General features: G+C 40.8%; 1 protein-coding gene across 2 annotated transcripts; it reads left to right on the forward strand.

The window, feature by feature from the left end:
- Window positions 1-449: 449 nt before the first annotated feature.
- Window positions 450-20,681, forward strand: LOC113645903 (beta-1,4-galactosyltransferase 1-like). Of its 2 annotated transcripts, XM_047801163.1 has the most exons (6): window positions 455-929; window positions 3,919-4,154; window positions 9,361-9,548; window positions 13,019-13,141; window positions 17,469-17,573; window positions 19,227-20,681. In XM_047801163.1, the coding sequence occupies exons 1-6, from the start codon at window positions 644-646 to the stop codon at window positions 19,354-19,356; spliced, it is 1,068 nt and encodes a 355-aa protein (XP_047657119.1). In that variant the 5' UTR covers window positions 455-643; the 3' UTR covers window positions 19,357-20,681. The 2 variants fall into 2 exon arrangements, with proteins under 2 accessions (XP_047657120.1, XP_047657119.1); XM_047801164.1 differs by lacking the exon at window positions 13,019-13,141 and having other exon boundaries at window positions 450-929.
- Window positions 20,682-21,143: the final 462 nt, after the last annotated feature.

Raw genomic sequence — 21,143 nt, forward strand, 5'->3', positions numbered from 1 at the left:
TCAGTCCCACCTCCTTTCTGAAATAGGCCCCTGGTCATGTGTTTACTCTGATCCGATAGTTAAAACTGTTCCATTTACATTAGTCCACATAAATGCGTCTTGACGAATCGGATATCAATCCGATCTTTCTACTCCCGCACAAAATGCAAATATATTTTACCAAATTTCTAGGGTAATTGAAAAGGATCACGCTTTGGTGTATACACTTAAATATACTTTTGTTTCTATATGTTTTACAAAGCTTTTGTTGTACGCTTTCATCGCTCCAAAGAGCAATAAGTGCCTGCGTGCCGTCTGTTTTATTTGTTTCTTTATTTGTTTATTTGACGCATGACTCATTAGTCATCTGCGAGTGACGTACTTCAGTCTGGGAGGAGTATAGCACTGACATATGTGGCTTGAACAACCACATTTATTTACACCTGTCCAGTTTCATCTGAAATGCGTCCCAGACCATCTCCTGAAGTGGTTTGAACGATCAGTTTCGGAGGGCATTTAGACCTGGTCTTTTTACAATCGGATAGTTATCGGATCACAGAAAACGCATAAAGGACGTCATATGACACGCTAAATAGACTCTGAGTTTATTTCCCATTTATGTTTGCTTGCTTGTTTGTTTGTTTGTTTGTTTGTTTTTTTAAAGATGCGCGATCCGAATGTGAATTTTAATTTCCTCCAGAAGACTTGCACTCTCATTGTGCTCCTTTGCTGTCTGCACATTTTTGTCACTGTAGTTTATTATGTCAGATCGCTGGATTTTAGACAATCATTTGTCCAAAACCAGCAACAAATGTCCCAAATCCACGGGAAACTGGAAGAGCACACAACAGGCACAGAAGAACTCAAATCAAGCAGCACTTTAACTTACAAAAAAAGCAATGTTACAGAAACCCAGCTGGAAAAATGCCCTGATCCGTCTCCTTTGCTCGGTATGAAACCCTTTTTAAACCTCTTATAATCATGTTTTTGCTTGTCATGTGGAATCAAAGTTCATCATCATGTTGCTGACTTTTTTTTTCCTGACACATCTGATGTATGTGAAAATGTCTTGTGTTTACGTTGCCAGATTATTTAGATTTAGACTGCATCCGAAATCTAAATCGTATGTCCTGTCTTTGTCATTTGACTCACATTTAAACTCATCTGAGATTTGTTTCATTATTATTATTATTATTATTATTATTATTATTATTATTATTATTATTATTATTATTATTATTATTATTATTATTACTATTATTATTATTACTACTACTACTACTACTACTACTACTACCAAGCTTCCTACACCAAGTAGAGTGATTGTATAGATGCACCGATCTTCATCTGAAAGGTTGTACATATGTGTGGATATAAAAAGAAAAATGCTACCATCACATTTATGTGAACTTAAGTCATTTGATAAGAGAAAAACAAATTGGGTTGATTAGTAATGAATTGTTAATACCGGAGAAAGACGAACCATCGCAGTGAAATTCTTTTATTAAAATATACAAGCTTGTTAGAAAGTCAGAGCGCACAGTCCGCCGTGATACAGCACCTCTGGATCCTTGCTCATAGATCCCAGCATTGGTAGCCTGGCATTAGTGCTGTTCTTTAACCGTTTCCCAAGAAGCACCCTTAACTCAGTGAACGTATGTCTGAGATATTGCCCATGGGATGGAAGACTGTAGTTAACGCTAAATAGTTTTTGGACACCCGATTATCACACTGCTGCTCCTGTTTTTATTCGTACACCATTGGTAAACATTTTGTGCACAGGGGCGTTGTCTCTCTGGAACAGGATTTGGTCCATTTTGTCTCAGTACAGGGAAATCTGAACACTACAGTTGACATTTTAGACAATTGTGAGCTTTGTGGAAGGGAACGTCCAAAATGTGGCATCACGGTCATTAGCTTGATCCCAGAATTCAGCCTTCGGTTTTAACTAAATTATGTCTAAGCCAATTAAAAGGTCTTTAATAAATGCAGTTTTTTTAAACCTACGTTTATTACAGTGTGCCACCTCCTTTTGTAAATGTGATGGGACAAAGAGCACATTGGCAGTTAGACTTTAAGCAATAATTTGGTTAAAACCCTCAGTACTATAATGTCTCAGTATCATTATAATTGAAAGAGTTGGAGGTTGTTTCCAGACAATGTCAGTTAATAATGAAGCAATCAAAATATTTCAGATGTATATGGTAATTAGCTCATCGTTTGATTTATTTGGAAGAAAACCAAAAGTCTGCTAAAAAGTTAATTGCTTTAAACTTGCAATGGTGGTTATTACAAGTTTGAGGGCATATACCTGAAACAAAAGGTGTAATTGAAACCCAGTGTTTCTCAAAGTAAGGTCCAGGAAGTGAACTTTTGGTGCATGTGTCTCCTTGTGCTTGTGTATGTATGTGCATGAAAACACGCGTACAGTTATAGTGGTTGAGTCAAGAAGCTTTTATTGTCATTTCAACTATTTAGCTGATGCAGTACATAGTGAAATGAGACGTTTCTCCAGGATCATGGTGCTTCATAGAACAAAGACAGTGCTAAGGACTTAAGGTAAGCTAAGGTCCCTGGCTGGAAAACATTTGAGGCAGTGATGTATATAAAGAGATGATTCTTCATGCTGAACTTTTAAGAAACCGACTGAATGATATAACCTCTGAATATAGAATCATCTCCAAACAAGCACACCATATGATGTAACACAAATATAGACTTATGTGAAATTTGGAGTGTTTCACAATTCTGAATGTCATTAATTAAAGCCCGTTTGTACATTCCTATTTATGGACACAACAATTTGTGATGAACCCAAACTGTTAACATAGTTACACTGCCATCTTTGCAGACGGAAACAGTTTCTTGCAGGAGAGATATGAGACCTGAGTTTAAAGTGAATTCAGCACTAATATCAGACATTACACATCATGTATAAATGTTTCTATGTAACCCAGGCTTTGCACAGCTGATTTTGTTGTTTTTTTGTTGTTGTTGTTGTTGTTGTTGTTGTTGTTGTTGTTATTGGACTCCAGAAGAAAGAGCCACAATAAGCTGCTTCTATTTAACTAGTTACTGAACTGTTAGTAAGTTAATAAGAAATCTCTAATCATTACAGCTCATTACATACGTCATCGGTTCCATTACATTCTTGTATAACACCTTTGGTAGTTATATTACCGAAGAATGGATTCTGTTAAAAAAAATACGTTAATGACAAAGCTAACTGGGTGTCATCAGTTATTTAACTAAATTATGTCTAAGCAAATTAAAAGGTCTTTAATAAACACAGTTCAAACCTACATTTATTACACTGTGCCACCTCCATTTGTAAACGTGACGGGACAAAGAGCACATTGGCAATCAGTTTTTAAACAATAATTTGATTAACCCCCCCCCCCCAGTCCTATAATGTCATTATGATTGAAAGGGATGAAGGTGGTTTCCTGACAACATCAGTTAATAATGACTAGATACTGAAACAGACTAGATACTGTACATTCTTCTTCTAAAAATGTTTCAGAAGTTCAGCTGTGGTGGTCTGTCCTCTTCTGTCCTCTCACCTTGTTTATATAAGTGAGAACTTTGATTACTATACCATTTTCCCCCTCTGCTGAAACACTAAACTTTTTCAGTCATCGTGTGTCACCAAGCATGGACTAAGTAAATAAGCAGTGCTTCACCGGTCAGCATGAGGTCCATTGTATGAAAACAACCTGGTTGAATTTGAATGAGTGAGCGATATGATTGATGCATTTAAATAGATGGGCAAACAGATATCTCCAAGATATCTCAAGTGCTCTAACAGACAACTGTGAATGTGGATTTGTTTATTTGTGAACGGGTTAAATATCTAAAAAGATTGGACTTTCATGCAAATCATTAGCAAGAATGGCAGATGTTGCTGTGAAACTAACTAACCATTCTGTGCCGTTTCAGTGGGTCCGCTCAGAGTCGAGTTTAACGTTCCGGTGAACCTCGATGAGGTGAGAAATGTGAATTCGGTGTTACAAGAGGGAGGACGCTTCAGACCCAAAGATTGCATAGCTCTGCAGAAAGTGGCCATCATCATCCCCTTTCGAAATCGAGACGAGCATCTGAAGTACTGGCTTCATTACCTGCACCCGATCCTGCAGCGGCAGCAGCTCGACTATGGGGTCTATATCATTAACCAAGTGAGCCCTCGCAACTCTCTACCCACTCAATATGTGTAATTGTATAAAAATGCCTTTTCAAGCTTTATAAAGACATTAATTTAAGCAGGAAATAGGACTTTGTAGCATATATATATATTTTTTTTTACAATGCTGCGTTGTAGGGAAATTGTAATGCCGTTGCATACAAACTAATTATAGACAATCCTGTGCCTCCAATATTTATTTTGTGTTCATGCCTTCAACACATTTTCGATTCATGGTCCTCATTCTGGTGGAGGCCATCTGGCTAGACAGTCTACTACAGAGTTGTAGTATTTCGTATTATTATTACTTTAAAAAAAATGTTTGCATTTTCTTCCTCTTAAAAAAGGTAATGTGGTTTGACAGACAGAAGGCAGTGTGAAACTTAGAAGGTGAGAACGATGAGGTTAAACTGGGTGTAGTTGCCGCTAGAGGTAACTCTAGAGGTAACTCCCATTTTTTATATATATATATATATATATATATATATATATATATATATATATATATATATATATATATATATATTAGTTTGTAATATATGCTCTTTACAGTTTTAAGGAAATAAATTGTAAAAAAATGTTAAAATAATTATTAGAATAAAACAGCAATATATTTTTGTTAATGTTAATTTATTTTATGTTATTAGTTAAAACTATAGAAAGGTGAGAGGGAACATATAATTTGTTTCACTGGGGAATTATTTAATTGTTACTATCAGGATCGCTTCCGGGGGCGCTAAAGGTAGAAGAGACGCACGAGGTACGCGGTAGGAATGTCCGTACGAGTTGCACTTGTAAGAAGTGTTGTTATATTGCTGTTCTTTGGTTAAAGAAGAAACTGTTAACCTTCAAGTCTATTCCTCTTGAGTTAGAGAGGCCAATGAGCTCTATCAGCATTATCGGCATTATCGGAATTGTCGGGGCATAAAAGCTGTAAACAGGCGCTCGTTAAACTCGTTAAAGTGGTGACGTCACTCTTAAGCATCAAAAGAAAAGACGGACTGCATGCACACAAGTATCAAACCAGCGTTATCCGGGTCCAAGAGTGCAGCATGGTTAAGCTAAGAAGTAACGCATTTAAAACAAGTTAAAAGTGAAGAAGATTAACCCTGTTACCTTTAAAGGGACTGTGTTATTAATTATTTAAAGGAGTACTGTGCTGTGGTAAAAATATAAGTCCAAGCTTAATTTATTGCTTGTTTAATATAAGATGATTGTTGCTAAGCTTATTTTTAGTTAACTTCTAGTATTTTTGCTCATTTAAGGGTACAGCAAGGTATTTAAAGGTGAAGTCTTTTGTATTTAATTTTTGATATTGAAGGTTTTGATTTGTCTTTTATTTTATAACAAGAGAAAAGGCCTAATTTCTAATTTTGATTTATATTGTTTGATACACATTTAAGTTTATCTTTAAAGAGTAAAGTAATTTAAGTACATTTAAGTACTTAAATACATTTAAGAGCACGATAGCACTTAGTTAAGTTCAAGTCATAAGTAACAAAGTTTAAATCACATTAGAGTAGTGACATGGCCGATCACAAAGACTGTGATACTGAAGCTGTTGAGATAGAGCAACAAGTAAGTCCTGATGAGAAAACTCCCCACACATGGCCACAAGAGCCAAGCACCTGTCGATCTGCTAAAGAAGAGAGCTTGAGGAAAAGCCAAAGAGTTTGGAAACTCACTGGAAATGGCCAAGACCTGAAAAGGGCAAAGCATTGCATGAAGAAAAGGCAGATAAGCTGTTGAACTTCCTCAGCTGGTGAAGGAAGTACATTTGCTGAGCCTTTTTCACAATGGAGTCTATGTAAATGTTCCACTTCATATCCTGGGAGATATCTGGGATGTCCTGAATGAGGCCGATCAGTGTGGTGTCATCTGCAAACTTCAGGAGCTTGACAGACAGGTCATTAGAGGTGCAGTCATTTGTATACAGGGAGAAGAGCAGTGGGGAGAGGACACAACCCTGAGGGGCGCCAGTGCTGATGGTGCGGTTGCTGGATTTGAGTTTTCCCAGTCGCAGTAGCTGCTGCCTGTCTGTCAGAAAGCTGGTGATCCACTGACAGACAGAGGAGGGCAAGGAGAGCTGGGTTAATTTGGGCTGGAGGAGTGATGGGATGATGGTGTTAAAGGCAGAGCTGAAGTCCAAAAACAGGATCCTCACATAAGTCCATGGTCTGTCCAGATGCTGCAGAACATCCCATATTGACTGCATCATTCACAGACCTGTTTGCTCTGTAGGCAAACTGCAGAGGGTCCAGTAAGGGTCCAGTGATGTCCTTCAGATAAGCCAAACCAGTCTTTCAAATGATTTCATGACCACAGACGTTCGAGCCATAGGTCCGTAGTTATTTGCTGAGTTTTGCAATGAACCATGGTTTGTCATTGCTGTAAGTTAAGTGAGTCCTGGTAGGAATACACAAATCCTCACAGAAACTGATATATGATGTTACAGTCTCTGTGAGCTCATACAGGTCGGTGGCAGCAGCTTCAGCTAGTTTTAATGAACTATCAAATTACAGACCTATCTCACACCTCCCGTTTATGTCTAAAATACTTGAAAAGGTTGTGTCTGTTCAACTGAGCTCCTTCTTACAGGAGAGCAATATCCTTGAAGAGTTTCAGTCAGGTTTCAGGCCCCATCATAGCACAGAAACTGCACTTGTTAAAGTTACAAACGACTTGTTCTTAGCTTCGGACCAAGACTGTATGTCACTATTAGTTCTACTTGACCTTAGTGCTGCATTCGACACTATAGATCACAACATTCTTCTAGATCGCTTACAATATTACACAGGTATTCATGGTCAGGCTTTAAGCTGGTTTAGATCCTATCTGTCTGACCGATACCATTTTGTAGAATTAAATGGTGAATCCTCCAGTTTACTACCAGTTAATTATGGGGTCCCTCAAGGATCAGTTCTAGGACCTCTGCTTTTCTCTATATACATGCTTCCATTAGGGAACATTATTAGAAGACATGGGATTAGTTTCCATTGTTATGCTGATGACACACAGTTATATATCTCATCAAAACCAGATGAAATAGCCACAGTGTCCAAATTAACTCGGTGCCTTAGAGAGATAAAAGACTGGATGAGCTGCAACTTTCTATTGTTAAACTCCGATAAGACTGAAATACTACTCATAGGTCCAAAAACCAGTGCACATAAACTCTCACAACTTAACTCCCATTTAGAGGGATGTACTATTACAAGTAGCTCGACAGTGAAAGACCTCGGTGTTATACTAGACAGTAACTTGTCTTTTAAAAATCATATCGCCCATACTACCAAAACAGCCTTCTTCCACCTTAGAAACATTGCCAAGCTGAGAAACATCCTGTCTGTATCTGATGCTGAGAAGCTAGTTCATGCGTTCATGACCTCTAGACTGGACTATTGTAATGCATTACTAGGTGGTTGTCCTGCATCTTTAATAAATAGGTTACAGTTAGTCCAAAATGCAGCTGCCAGAGTTCTCACTAGGACAAGAAAGTATGACCATATAACCCCAATTTTATCATCTCTACACTGGCTACCTGTTAGGTATAGAATTGACTACAAACTGCTGCTACTTACGTACAAGGCTCTTAATGGTTTAGCTCCCATGTATCTAACTAGTCTGCTAACACGTTACAATCCTTCACGCTCTCTGAGATCACAAAACTCAGGGCTTTTGGTAGTTCCCAGAATATCTAAGTCTACTAAAGGTGGTAGAGCATTTTCTTATTTAGCTCCCAAACTTTGGAATAGTCTTCCTGATAGTGTTCGGGGCTCAGACACACTTTCCCAGTTTAAATGTAGATTAAAAACTCATCTCTTCAGTCAGGCGTACACATAATACATCCCATAATATCATGCACCAGTACATCAGACCAGCACATTTTTATGAACGGCAGATATGTTAATCCCTTTCCACTGCTTTTCTCTTTGTACCCATCCCGAGGCATCCAGACACTGTACCAGCTCCCATCGTCCTCTGTGGGACGAAGCCTTTGGACATCCACTCAGCCGAGGCCGACTCTAAGAATCCTGAGACATCTCCAGTTAGACTCTGTGGTACTCAGAAGATCAGAAGTCCTTAAACCTCACACCAATACACCATTTGTTTGACTGTATATTACAATCACACCCCCAGTGTCACCCATATGAGGATGGGTTCCCCCTTGAGTCCGGTTCCTCTCAAGGTTTCTTCCTTTACCAATTTAAGGGAGTTTTTCCTTGCCACTGCTGCCTGAGTCATCTCAGACTTGCTCATAGGGGAATAAATACATACACACTGTGAACTATATACATCTAATAATAATCTAGAATTTTTATTCTGTTAATTCTTATTTCTTTTATTATTCGTTATTTCCTTTATCATTAATTATGTTTACCTTCTGCTTTATGTTTATGTTCTGTAAAGCTGCTTTGAGACAATGTCTATTGTAAAAAGCGCTATACAAATAAACTTGAATTGAACTTGAATTGAATTGAATTCAGCTACGCAGTTGTTCTGTGGTAAAAAGCCACTTTAGATAAGACTTCTTAGCTTTTATTTTTAAACAGTGCATAATTAGTGCTAACATTTAAAGCCATAGCAACTGCTAGTAAAATGAAGACCCCTCAATAGCAAGCAGGAGATGTGTGCATGAATCAAGCATTGCATTAGTTCTGGCAGGCGACGTCGTCAAGCGTGCTTCAGCTGTTAATCAATCCAGTTACGACATCCATATTACCCGACCATTTAAATTCCCATTCATAGAGCCTCTCTAGCGCTTCACTGCTGCTGCGATCTAAACTCCCTCCTCCAACCCTGACTCCACCATGTCAGAACCCGTGTTCATTGTACCAGTTTAGGTCATAAATCTCCACATATTTTTCTCTCTCTCTCCCTCTCTCTAATTATTTAATTATTTATCTATCCATTCATTTATTACTTTCCAAAAACATGTAAGCGAGCATATCTAATACTATGCATGATTAATGGTTCTGTTATATGGGGTGTCTATTCTATTTTCTAGTCGCTGCTCTCCCCGCTCTGTCCATGCATGCGTATGGACAGGCGCGTGGATTCTTGCCCAGAACAGAACCACACTGCCAACACTAACTGTATGCATATTCATCTAATAAATTCTCTTTTGACAAAGTGGTCCTGACTGAAATGTGTTTGTGTATTTTATTTAAATACTGCTTTTTCCTGCTCTTGTCTCTCAGGATGGAGAAGAGACGTTTAACCGTGCCAAACTGCTCAATGTAGGCTACGCCGAGGCCCTGAAGGAGTACGACTACGATTGCTTCATATTCAGCGACGTCGACCTCATCCCCATGGACGACCGAAACACGTACAAATGCTTCAGCCAACCAAGACACCTGTCTGTCTCCATGGACAAATTTGGCTTCAGGTAACCCATCCCTTTTGTTCAGCTCTCTTTGTCGTTTCAAATTCTCTCTTCCCAGAATAATTATACAGCACCCTTACAGTTTTCTTTACTTCAGCTCAAGCCCAGCTGAAACTGCAGGATGGTAGTCCATAAAAAAAAAAATATATATATATATATATATATATATTGGGGGGCAAATTAAAAATAGAGCAAAATAATTATGAAATGTTATTGAGCTTAGATGGTGCACAGTTGATTAGGGTTTTAATCGTGCTCACAATTTTTGATTTTATATTAAAATGAACGTAAGGAAGCATTATTTGTATAGTGTCTTAGGATGTAATACAAAACTGCAAACTTAATAAATTATGTTCCATATTTACTTAAGTGTCTGAAGTTCTGTACTATAGAAGACTCTTATTTCCTCCTTTGTGTTCTGGCTTTCTCTGCGGTTTGCAGCATTTCCTCCTGAGGTTTCATTTGCATCGAGTCTGAGCAACACCTGTGATTTTTCCATTTTGTTCCGACTACATGCATACCCTCCATGCTCAAACTAGCCCTCTAGGGCCTCATTTGCATTCAAATATAGATGCTATTTCTTGTGCACAACACACTCATAAAGGTTCAGGCACCCATACACAAACGTGAAGTGTGAACAAACACTGAAAGATTGGTAAAGAAAATAAACACCACAGCGAGCCTCTTCACCACCTAACATGCATCTGCATCTGGTTTTCAAGTCAAGAAGTCAAGTCAAGAAGCTTTTATTGTCATTTCAACCATATATAGCTGTTGCAGTACACAGTGAAATGAGACAACATTTCTCCAGGATCAAGGTGTTACATAAAACAAAGACAGGGCTAAGGACATGTAAGTAGTCTTAGCCACATAAAGTGCAACTGTGCAACCTGGTGCAAACAGTGCAGGACAAAAGACAGTGCATGACAAAAAACAGTGCAGACATAAAGTTACAAGACAAATACAAAAAGTACAAAAAATGCAATACACAAAAGACAATAAACAGTAACAGAAACAGCGCCGACCGACCGGTGTAAATACTGAATGTTCAAACAATATTTCGTGCAGTAACATTAGAATGAACACAGTTTCTTAGCAGCAGGTCCTTGGGATATATAGAGTTGTGCAAAAAACAGCAAATGACTGAAATATTGTATAGTATGTGCGTAATGGCTGAGATATTGTGCTGAAATGTTGGACAGTATGTGCAAAAACAGCAGAAAAGTGTGCAAAACAGTGTGTGTGTTTTGTGAGGGTCTATGCAGTCCATACAGATGATGTGTGTGTATGTTGTGCTCAGTATAGTACAGTTCAGTTATTGAGAAGTCTGATGGCTTGTGGGAAGAAGCTGTTACGCAGTCTGGTCGTGAGGGCCCGAATGCTTCGGTACCTTTTTCCAGACGGCAGGAGGGTGAAGAGTGTGTGTGAGGGGTGTGTGGGGTCATCGACAATGCTGTTGGCTTTGCGGATGCAGCGTGTGGTGTAAGTGTCCATGATAGAGGGAAGAGAGACCCCAATGATCTCCGCTGTCCTCACTATCCGCTGCAGGGTTTTGCGATCCGAGATCGTACAGTTCCCAAACCAGACAGTGATACAGCTGCTCAGGATGCTCTCAATGGTCCCTCTGTAGAACATGGTCAGGATGGGGGGGGGGGGATGTGCCTTTCTCAGCCTTCATAGGAAGTAGAGACGCTGCTGGGCTTTCTTGGTGATGGCGCTGGTGTTGAGTGACCAGGTGAGGTTCTCTTGCTAGATGAACACCAAGAAATTTGGTGCTCTTGACGATCTCTACGGATGATCCGTTGATGTTCAGCGTAGAGTGGGTGCTCTGTGCTCTCCTGATGTCCACAACCATCTCTTTTATCCACATTTGGCCAACAACACAAAGGTTGTTGGCTCTACACCAGGCAGTTAGTTGTTGCACCTCCTCCCTGCATGCTGACTCGTCGTTCTTGTTGATGAGACCCACCATGGTCGTGTCTTAATAACATGATTCAATCTGTGCATTGCTGCACAGTCGTGAGTCAGCAGAGTGAACAGCAGTGGATTGAGCACGCAGCCTTGAGGAGCTCCAGTGTTCAGTGTGGTGGTGCTGGAGATGCAGTTCCTGATCCAGACTGACTGAGGTCTCCCAGTCAGGAAGTCCAGGATCCAGTTGCAGAGGGAGGTGTTTAGTCCCAGCAGGCTCAGCTTCCCAATCAGGTGCTGAGGGATGATTGTACTGAATGCTGAACTAAAGTCTATGAACAGCATTCGTACATAAGTGTCTTTATTGTCCAGATGGGTGAGGGCTAAGTGGAGGGCTGTGGTAAAGGCATCATCTGTGGGGCGGTTTGGACGATACGCGAACTGTAGGGGGTCCAATGAGGGTGGTAGCTGGGTCTTGATGTGCCTCATGATGAGCTTCTTGAAGCACTATGGGTGTGAGTGCAACGGGACAATAGTCATTGAGGCAGGACACTGTAGACTTCTTTGGGCCAGCAACGATGGTGGTAGTTTTGAGGCACGTAGGAACAATGGCGCTGCTCAGAGAAATGTTGCAGATGTCTGTAAAGACATCCGCTAGCTGTTCTGCACATTCTCTGAGCACCCTGCCAGGAATGTTGTCTAGTCCAGCAGCCTTCCGTGGGTTAACTCTGCGTAGAGATCTCCTCACGTCAGCCGTGGATAGACAGAGTGCCTGGTCATTGCGACGAGGGATGGTCTTCCTTGGCGTTACATTGTTCTGTGTCTTAATAGCGCTCTCCCCTTTCCAGTGCACAACCGTTGCGCCTACTAGGGTTTAAAGGCATCTGGTTGTAATTTTACAGCATTAGCTCACAACACAAACTACAGAGAAAGACATCAGCCAAAGTCTCTACTCTAACTGTAAACAGAGGCTGTTAACGTGCAGCTTGAAGTTACTGTCGTGAAAATATAATGCTTCAGATCTAATAAGAAAATAACGACCTGTTACCACTTTAAAAGTAAAGTATGCACACTACTTTTGAAGCATCTGTGATTGATTTGTTAGGATGACGTTTCACTCTCTCTGGGTGACCCCTTCTACACACACACACACACACACACACACACACACACACACACACACACTCACACACACACACACAGATCAGAGTGCCATTTCTCATGCATGTCCAAATGCTTCCTATCTGTTTTACTTCTGTGTTGAAGTGTAGTTCCTGCCCTTATTTTTTCCCTTCTTCCTCCTGTAAACCTCATGTAGCCAAAGGACACCAGTGTGTGCACATGCGTAGCAGCTTTCTATGATTTTTTTTTACGAAATAGAATGCAATCTTCATGACAGATTGCCGAGGGACGTAGAGGGACACCTTGTTCCTTTGCAACCCCTTTTGGTAATATAATATTCAACTTCTGTGTTTTGGAATATCAGCTTACTTGGAAGTTTTTCTTTCATTTTTCAGCATGAAACCAAACACTCTCCTAACACACTTTCCTTTTGTCTCATGTAGGCTTCCGTATAACCAGTACTTTGGGGGGGTGTCCTCAATGAGCAAGGAACAGTATCTGAAGATCAATGGCTTTCCAAATAACTACTGGGGCTGGGGAGGCGAGGATGATGACATCTTCAACAGGTCCGAGACCGTTTATTACCTAAGTTACAGCACCGAACGTCATTACCAAATGCCACTGACTAACTGCAACATTTGCTTTGAAGACCATATTATTTACCATATTAATAAACATACAACTTTATTTCTTACTCTTTATTAACGTCACCTTCGAAAAACGTGAAATAAAATCACACCGTATCGACGATTACAATGTTTTAAAATCTATTTCTCTGAAAGGATTACCATATAGCCCCCCTGTGTAAGTTGTTACTACAGAAATGGCAATTATCTAGAAATGCATTCACGAGCACTCTGGATAGAAACCCCATATTTATCATAACTTATAATATCTTTTATATAAATACTTTTGAAGTGATTATGGCAGAATGCCTAATGAGCGGCTCTGGACTTTCTCTGAAATCCTTATCACATGGTTTTATAAATACGAGACAGAATGAAGCAAAACAGACTTTTTAGTTTAGTTCTGTGGGATTGTAAAATTTAGACAGGTCTCATTTGTTTGGTGCTATTGTCTACACAGGTGGTGTACAGTAGTTTTTAAACTGGGAAGAGGCTTATAAATAGTAATTTCTCTTCAGCACAGCTTTTAAAATTTGTGAGTGAAGTCCATAACCACAGGGAAATCATAAACAGTCTGACATTTAGTGCCTTAGGTAACATCCATCCATCCACCCACCCATCCATTTTCTACCGCTTATCCAGAACCGGATCCCGGGGGCAGCAGCATACCGAGGCGTTCCCAGGCCAGCTGAGAGACATAATCCCTCCAGCATGTCCTAGGTCTTCCCTCCTCCCGGTTGGGCATGCCCAGAACACCTCTCCATGGCCTCTGACCTGGAGGTGCTGATTCTCATCCCTGCCGCTTCACACTCGGCTGCAAACCATCCCAGTGCACGCTGAAGGTCCTGATTTGATGAAGCCAACAGGACAACATCATCTGGAAAAAGCAGAGACGAAATCATGTGGACCCCAAACCGGACTCCCTCCGGCCACCGAATGCACCTGGAAATCCTGTCCATATAAATAATGAATAGGACTGGTGAGTTCAAAGGCAGCCCTTCCGGAGTCCAACATGCACCGGGAACAAGTCTGACCTACTGCCGGCAAAGCGAACCAAACTCCTGCTCCGATCATATAGGGACTGAACAGCCCTTAGCAGAGGGCCCCGGACCCCATACTCCCAGAGCATCCCCCACAGGTCACCACGAGGGACACAGTCAAATGCACAAAACACATGTGGCTTGGTTGGGCAAACTCCCATGAACCCTCCAGCAAGGGTATAAAGATGGTCCAGTGTTACACGACGGGGACGAAAATTGTTCCTCCTGAATCCGAGGTTTGACTATTGGCCGAATTCTCCTCTCCCTTACCCTGGCATAGACTTTTCCGGGGAGGCTGAGGAGTGTGATCACCCTGTAGTTGGAACACATCCTCTGGTGACCCTTCTTAAACAGAGGGACCACCACCCCAGTCTGCCAGTCCAGAGGCACTGTCCCCAGCCGCCACGTGATGTTGCAGAGGCGTGTCAGCCAAGACAGCCCCACAACATCCAGAGACTTGAGGTACTCAGGGCAGATCTCATCCATCCCCTGTGCCTTGCCACCGAGGAGCTTCTCAACTATCTTAGTGACGTCAGCTTGGGGGATCGACAAGTCCACAACTGAGCCCTCGGCCTCTGCTTCCTCAGTGGAAGATATAACAGTGTCAGTGGGGTTGAGGAGATCCTTGAAGTACTCCTTCCACCGTCCGAGGATGTCCTCAGTCGAAGTCAGCAGATTCCCACTCCCACTGTAAACAGTGTGTGCAGGGCACTGATTCCCCCTCCCAGCATGCCAGACAGTTTGCCAGAATTTCTTTGAGGCTGTTCTTTCTCCATGGCCTTACTGAACTCCTCCCAGACCGGGGTTTTTGCCTCCGCAACCCCCCGGGCTGAAGCTCGCTTGGCCCTCCGGTACCTGCCCCCGGAGTCCCCTGAGCCAACCAGGCTTGATAGGACTCCTTCTTCAGCTTGACAGCATCCTTTACGTCCGGGGTCCGCCACCGGGTTCGGGGATTGCTGCCACGACAGGCAACGGAGACCTTACAACAACAACTCTGACTCCGGAGGTCAGATGAAACAACCACAAAGTCGATCATCCACCTCCGACCTAGGGTGTCCTGGTGCCACATGTACTGATGGAGACCCTTATGCTTGAACATGGTGTTCGTTATGGACAAATTGTGACTAGCACAGAAGTCCAATAACAGAACACCAGTCGGGTTCAGGTCGGGGGGGCCGTTCCTCCCAATCACGCCCCTCCAGGTGTCACTGTCGGTGCCCACATGAGCGTTGAAGTCCCCCAGTAGAACGATGGAGTCCCCGGTCGGAGCACTTTCCAGCACCCCTCCCAGAGACGCCAAGTAGGTCGGGTACTCTAAACTGCCATTTGGCACGGTAGCACAAATAACAGTGAGAGACCTATCCCGAACTAGAAGGCGCAGGGAAACGACCCTCTCATTCACCGGGGTGAACTCCCAACACATGGCTGCTAAGCTGGGGGGCTATGAGCAAGCCCACACTAGCCTGCCGCTTCTCAGCCTTATGTGGCGGGAGCGGTGTGGTGTGTTAGGAGGTACGCGTGAGAGCCGTACAGCTTATCACACACAAACCCAAGTTTATCTATTTGGAACCAGTTCAACTACGCCACCTGGGAGGGTTAAACGCAGGAAATAGAAGTACACCCCAGTGTTTGTTATCAGATCACACTAGTTCGATTCTCTTAAAATAAGTGTAGGCAAGAAACATTGGCATCATAAAAAAAAAGTACAACATTTATTAAATACTTGAAGTTAAAATAAAAACTCCCTTAATATGCTCAATCTAAAGAGCCCTTACTAACGGCTCAAACCAACATTGCAAAAACAACAAAAAGAAAGATGTCTTCACTGTTAAAAAGGTGCAGTGACAGACAAATACACAAATAATGACGATCAAATGAAAGAAATAATAAACAACCACTTTACGCAACTTCTAAACAGACAAAACAAAATATCACAATTAAATACAGGGCTGGGGTTATCCACCAAGGCGATCACCAGGGTTAGTTATCCAACCGCACACTTCCACACACACACACACACCTCACCGTGAACTCAGAGCACGCACTCGAAAACTTCAAGAATTTCGCACAGCACACGTTGGAATAGCACCACCACCAATAGCTCTTTCACCCGTGGGACCCCCAGCTCCTGAAAGAAATCAAAACCAAAATAAATACATATAAAACAGAAACAGAATGAATGAAAAGCAAATAGAAGTCACGATTCAACGCAACCGACAACTTTATAAAATGTTTGAGGGAGACAGGACTCAAAAAGGAGCGGCCACGTCGTTCTTAGGCCGACCCCAAGAAATACCCGATCGTACACCCCAAAGTAGACCAGAACAGGTCAGTTAAAACTATCCCAGAAACCAGATGGTAGCAGCAGAAGTCCCTTTAAATGATTGTAGGCCAATATTAGTCACTCGGCGCGCAGTGGAGGAAAAAGTAAACTGCCGTGATAATGGCCAGGACGAAAAGAGAGGGAGAATCCAAGTGCGGATAAAGGAGTTCACGAGGATCAATTCGCCGCTCAGGATACGCAGCCCTCAAATAACCCGCTGAAAGGTGGGCAGTAAACAGATCCGAACAGCATCCGACAGGGACACACACAGTGATGAAAAGACAGGCTAAGGGTGCAATAAACGAGCCATTAGTGCAACAAGTAAAGATAACTAAAAACGAATTAGCCAACGCTACATGCTAACCGCACATACCTGAAATCGCTAGAGTAAACGAAAACGGGGAGGGTACGGACGTGACGCATCCCAGGCTCAAAACCAACCCGCTCTAAATAGTGCCTGCTCGACACTGATTGGTGGTCATGAGTGTCAATCACCACTCGTACCTCGTTCATACGGTCACACTTAGGTAACATAAAACTTTGAATTCAGGTTTAAATTGAGCTTTAAAGTTTAAGGAGCCAAATTAGTGAAGGCTTAGATGTCAGGCTGGTATTATACTCAATAACAGGTTTTCCTTCCCATCTTTATGCTCTTCTGTTTAGTTCTGTTTGAATTAAATCATGAATTCTTTATAGAATATTAGGCACTGGCAGTAACCTCATCAGGTTTTTATCCAAATTTTAACCATATTAACCAAATTTCCTATGTTCATATGTCCTGCTGACATCATTTCAATGTTTCTGAATGTTGTAACATATTCCTTTCCTTTGTATGTTTATCTGTTCCTTTATCAGTTACTAATCAAACACACACATAGTAAAGCCTTTGTTGTGTTTCTTGCAGGCTGAGCTCCAAAGGGATGGTCATATCCAGACCCAGTGGTGTCATCGGAAAATGCAGGATGGTCCGTCACAGCCGTGACAAGCAGAACAACCCGAATCCCCTAAGGTAGTGTGCTTTTTTATTTTACCCTGCTATACACTGTGCTTAACTGTTTGTAAGTACCCATGAGTAGACATCTGAGTACAAAAGGTCCCCTTCCAGCATCCTATTCATTTTTTACTCTGTAAAGCGAGATTGATGTTACTGTAGTTACTGTAGACCTTTGATCATTGTCAGTTTGAAAGACTCTGAAACACTTGTCAAAATGAATTGGCTCATAAGAAATTGTACTTGAGTTTACTGGTCATAACTCCTAGCCAGGTTTTTTTTTTTTTTTTTTTTACTTGTATTGTAGAGTTATTTTATCAGTAAGTTGTACTATGTATTTATAACATGCTTTTAATTGTTCTTGTTTTGTCTTTTTATCTAGCTGCATTACACACTTATGAATAACACAGTTTACCTTGTCAGAAAACATTATCTAATGCTGGCTTTATGAGAACTCTGTGGGTGGCAAATGACCAAACCGGAGATTACAAACAATGAATGTGTCTTTGCTCTTGGCTGCAAGTTTTTGTTCACACCAAGCAAGTCACACCTACTAATTATTCAAAGGCTTATATTACTTGATTTAAAATTGAGTGTGATATTTAATTGTTTAAACAAAAGCACTATAAATATTTACACTTCACATATGATGTTCACAGCTTATAATCTACAGCATACATATTTATTAATGTTCTAACTGCAAAGTAGTTACTCACCTTTGTTACAGCTTAGCCATTAATTAAGTGTTATGTGCTAAGTGCTATCTACATTATTTAACATTTTACATTTAAAGTAAAAAGGTTCCATTTCATTAGTCGGTATGAACCTGTACTTCACATCCATTGCTGCTCAACAGGTTTGTGTGAACAGTAAAACAATGCAAACATGTACACCTGAACAAATATTTTTAACTTGAATGGATTTCTGTAGATCATGTTTTAAGCTAATTAAGACCTCAGAAACATAGAAAGTAAACACAGAAAGACAGAAATATATACATGTAGGTCATAAATGTATATTATTGGCCCTCTGGTGAAAAGTTAAAGCTTCAGTGTGCTGTGCAGGTCAGTGTTTTTGTTTCCACAAAACATTAACGTCCAAGATAAAAAGCTGTATAAAAATACAATAAACTATGACTCTCTAATTGAATCGAAATTCATAAAAAAGTTTTATTTGTTTTAATTTAATAATTGACATCATAAATCTAAAAAACAAAATTCAAGATTTAATATCAGACTTATTACGTAAGGATTAAACAATAACAGATTGTGCAATAAAGTTAAATACTGTATAAACGAGTCAGGAGAGGGTACAGGGGTTTAAAATTAAAAAACCTATTCTTAAGCGTACTGCATTTCACAAGCCATTACTAGAGTATTAGTTTGAGAAAATGGCAGCAAAGGAAATTATATATATATAACCATAACTGGTAATTGTGACAGCATATGTTTTGACACACAATAACTTCATACTCCATATCAACCATCAGGAAACATGTTAATATATTAGTAAGCATGAAAGCACCCTCATGAAGTGTTTCGTAAAATATCAACCACATTGTAAGCCGAACCTAAAGGTGACTAGGAGATAATGTGTACCTTATCTCCAAGAGATTAAATGGCAAGCTGCTCTACTTGTCTGCTATTCTAATTATGTCATTTCCTGGCCCAGGTTTGACCGAATATCACACACCAGAGAGACCATGAACTCAGATGGCATCAACTCATTGTCCTACAAAGTGGTGAAAGTGGAGAAGGACAAGCTGTATACCAAAATCACAGTGGATGTCGGCAAACCATAGAACGCTCATCATTTACCAGGACGAACTATCATGAAGACTGGATGCAATATCCAAATGTGCCTTGACAATTTAATTTGAAGTTATAAGTTTAAATTTTTGAAAAATAATCTTTAACTTTACAAGGAGAGTTCTCCATTTTTAAAAGACACTAGTACCTAGAAATTTATTTGCCATCTTTGCACAAGGTGAAAAGAAAGGAAGTGGACATGTGAATTTATGTCATACAGGAGATTTGAAGGTTGGTTGTGTGTGTGTGTGTGTGTGTGGGGGGGGGGGTGTTTGTTTGTGTTTCTGGGTTTTTTTTCCCAACTCTAAAATGCTCTCACCGAGCTACTAGAGCATCTCTTGAGCCACAAGGCATTGTGTAAAGAATGTAAGCTGCAGTGTGTGTTTCTGACCTCTTTTCTAGCTTTGCCTTAAGATCACCTCTTTGTATGTTGAAGATTTAGAGAGGAGTCTTTAATATGGAACAGGAGAAACAACGTTACAAGTTATGAATGAGATTCACACTTTAGTAGTAAGTATGACAATCCAGAGTACAAGCAATATCAGAGGTGCCAGTATGCATGACTTTATCAGGATCTTGACACCTTACTATGTATATGGGAGACACATTAAAACTAGCCGTTTCTGGTTTCTCAGCTATAGCGATGTTAATTCCCCAGCGATTGGGGAAAAAAATGTGTTTCTTGTAGTGGGCACTTTTGCTAGGTGAATTTAAGGTTATGTTACAATCCTAGGTCTTGGGAGACATTAGAAAACAAGTTGGTGGGTAAAAAAAAATTTTGTTTATCTACTGGATAAAATATTAATTACACATATATCTTGCAAATAATTAACCACTCTGCTCTTGAGATATTATTAGATAGGTAAGAGAACTGCATACACACAGGCCCATGAATGCGCATATGCCAGGGTGCTGAGGTAAAATTCTGAGATTTTTATTTTTTTTCTTCCCGAAATTTTTTTATTAGTGATGCTGGCACGTCTTTGATACCCATAAATGAGTGAAAAGATAAAAACAGATAATGATATCCTGTGCGTTGCAGCCATGGGCGTAAATCCCGGGGGTGTGGTGGTGGTGGTGGTGGGGGTGTTCTCATTCATCTCACCTACTTTGCACACACGAGTCAGGTGTGTGGCTGCGGCACAACTTGGTTGGTGCTGGTGCTGTTTATTGTTTATTGAGCTTTTCACTAGCCAAACTTATTAGTAAAATACCAACAGAGCAGAGGACATGTTATCAGGCACGGAAAGCAGTTCCTTTACCATTTACTAGCAACCACTGACCATTAAACCCCCCCCCCCCCCCCAAAAAAAAAAAACAACGGAAGGCTCAGTGCCTGTATACGATTCAAGGCTGCAGAAGACTCCAGATCATCATGAACATCATGCCATCCCAATTTCCCAAGAAGCAACCAGAACCTTTAACGTTCCACTCCTGGTTCAGCTACCTTAGGGACAGCAGCAGAGGAGGAAAGCTAGCAGCAGCAGAAAAGGAGAGCTAGCAGCAGCAGAGCTAGCTCAATCACAAACAGAACATGACAACCGAGTGCCTCCTCCCTGAATATCCCGAGCAGCCATCTCTAGCTCAGGGATCCATAATCTAGGATCCATAATCCAATAATTGAAGAAGCAGCGGTTAGGATGCTTCTCGGGGCCTTTCCAGCTTTGGAACATTTACTTTATTAATTAATTAATTAGTTTGTTTGTTTGTTTATTTATAACGAACAGAAACAATACAAGCAGGGCCAGGAGGCATTGATTATCAATCCAAAGGTCACTAT

The sequence above is a fragment of the Tachysurus fulvidraco genome, chromosome 15 (genome assembly GCF_022655615.1).
Source record: "Tachysurus fulvidraco isolate hzauxx_2018 chromosome 15, HZAU_PFXX_2.0, whole genome shotgun sequence".
In the NCBI taxonomy this organism is placed as follows: domain Eukaryota; kingdom Metazoa; phylum Chordata; class Actinopteri; order Siluriformes; family Bagridae; genus Tachysurus; species Tachysurus fulvidraco.

Coding starts and splice junctions, on each gene's coding strand:
- LOC113645903 (XM_047801163.1), top strand. CDS start 644: ATGCGCGATCCGAATGTGAATTTTAATTTCCTCCAGAAGACTTGCACT. Junction 9,549..13,018: donor ATGGACAAATTTGGCTTCAG/GTAACCCATCCC, acceptor TGTCTCATGTAG/GCTTCCGTATAACCAGTACT. Junction 13,142..17,468: donor GATGATGACATCTTCAACAG/GTCCGAGACCGT, acceptor TGTTTCTTGCAG/GCTGAGCTCCAAAGGGATGG.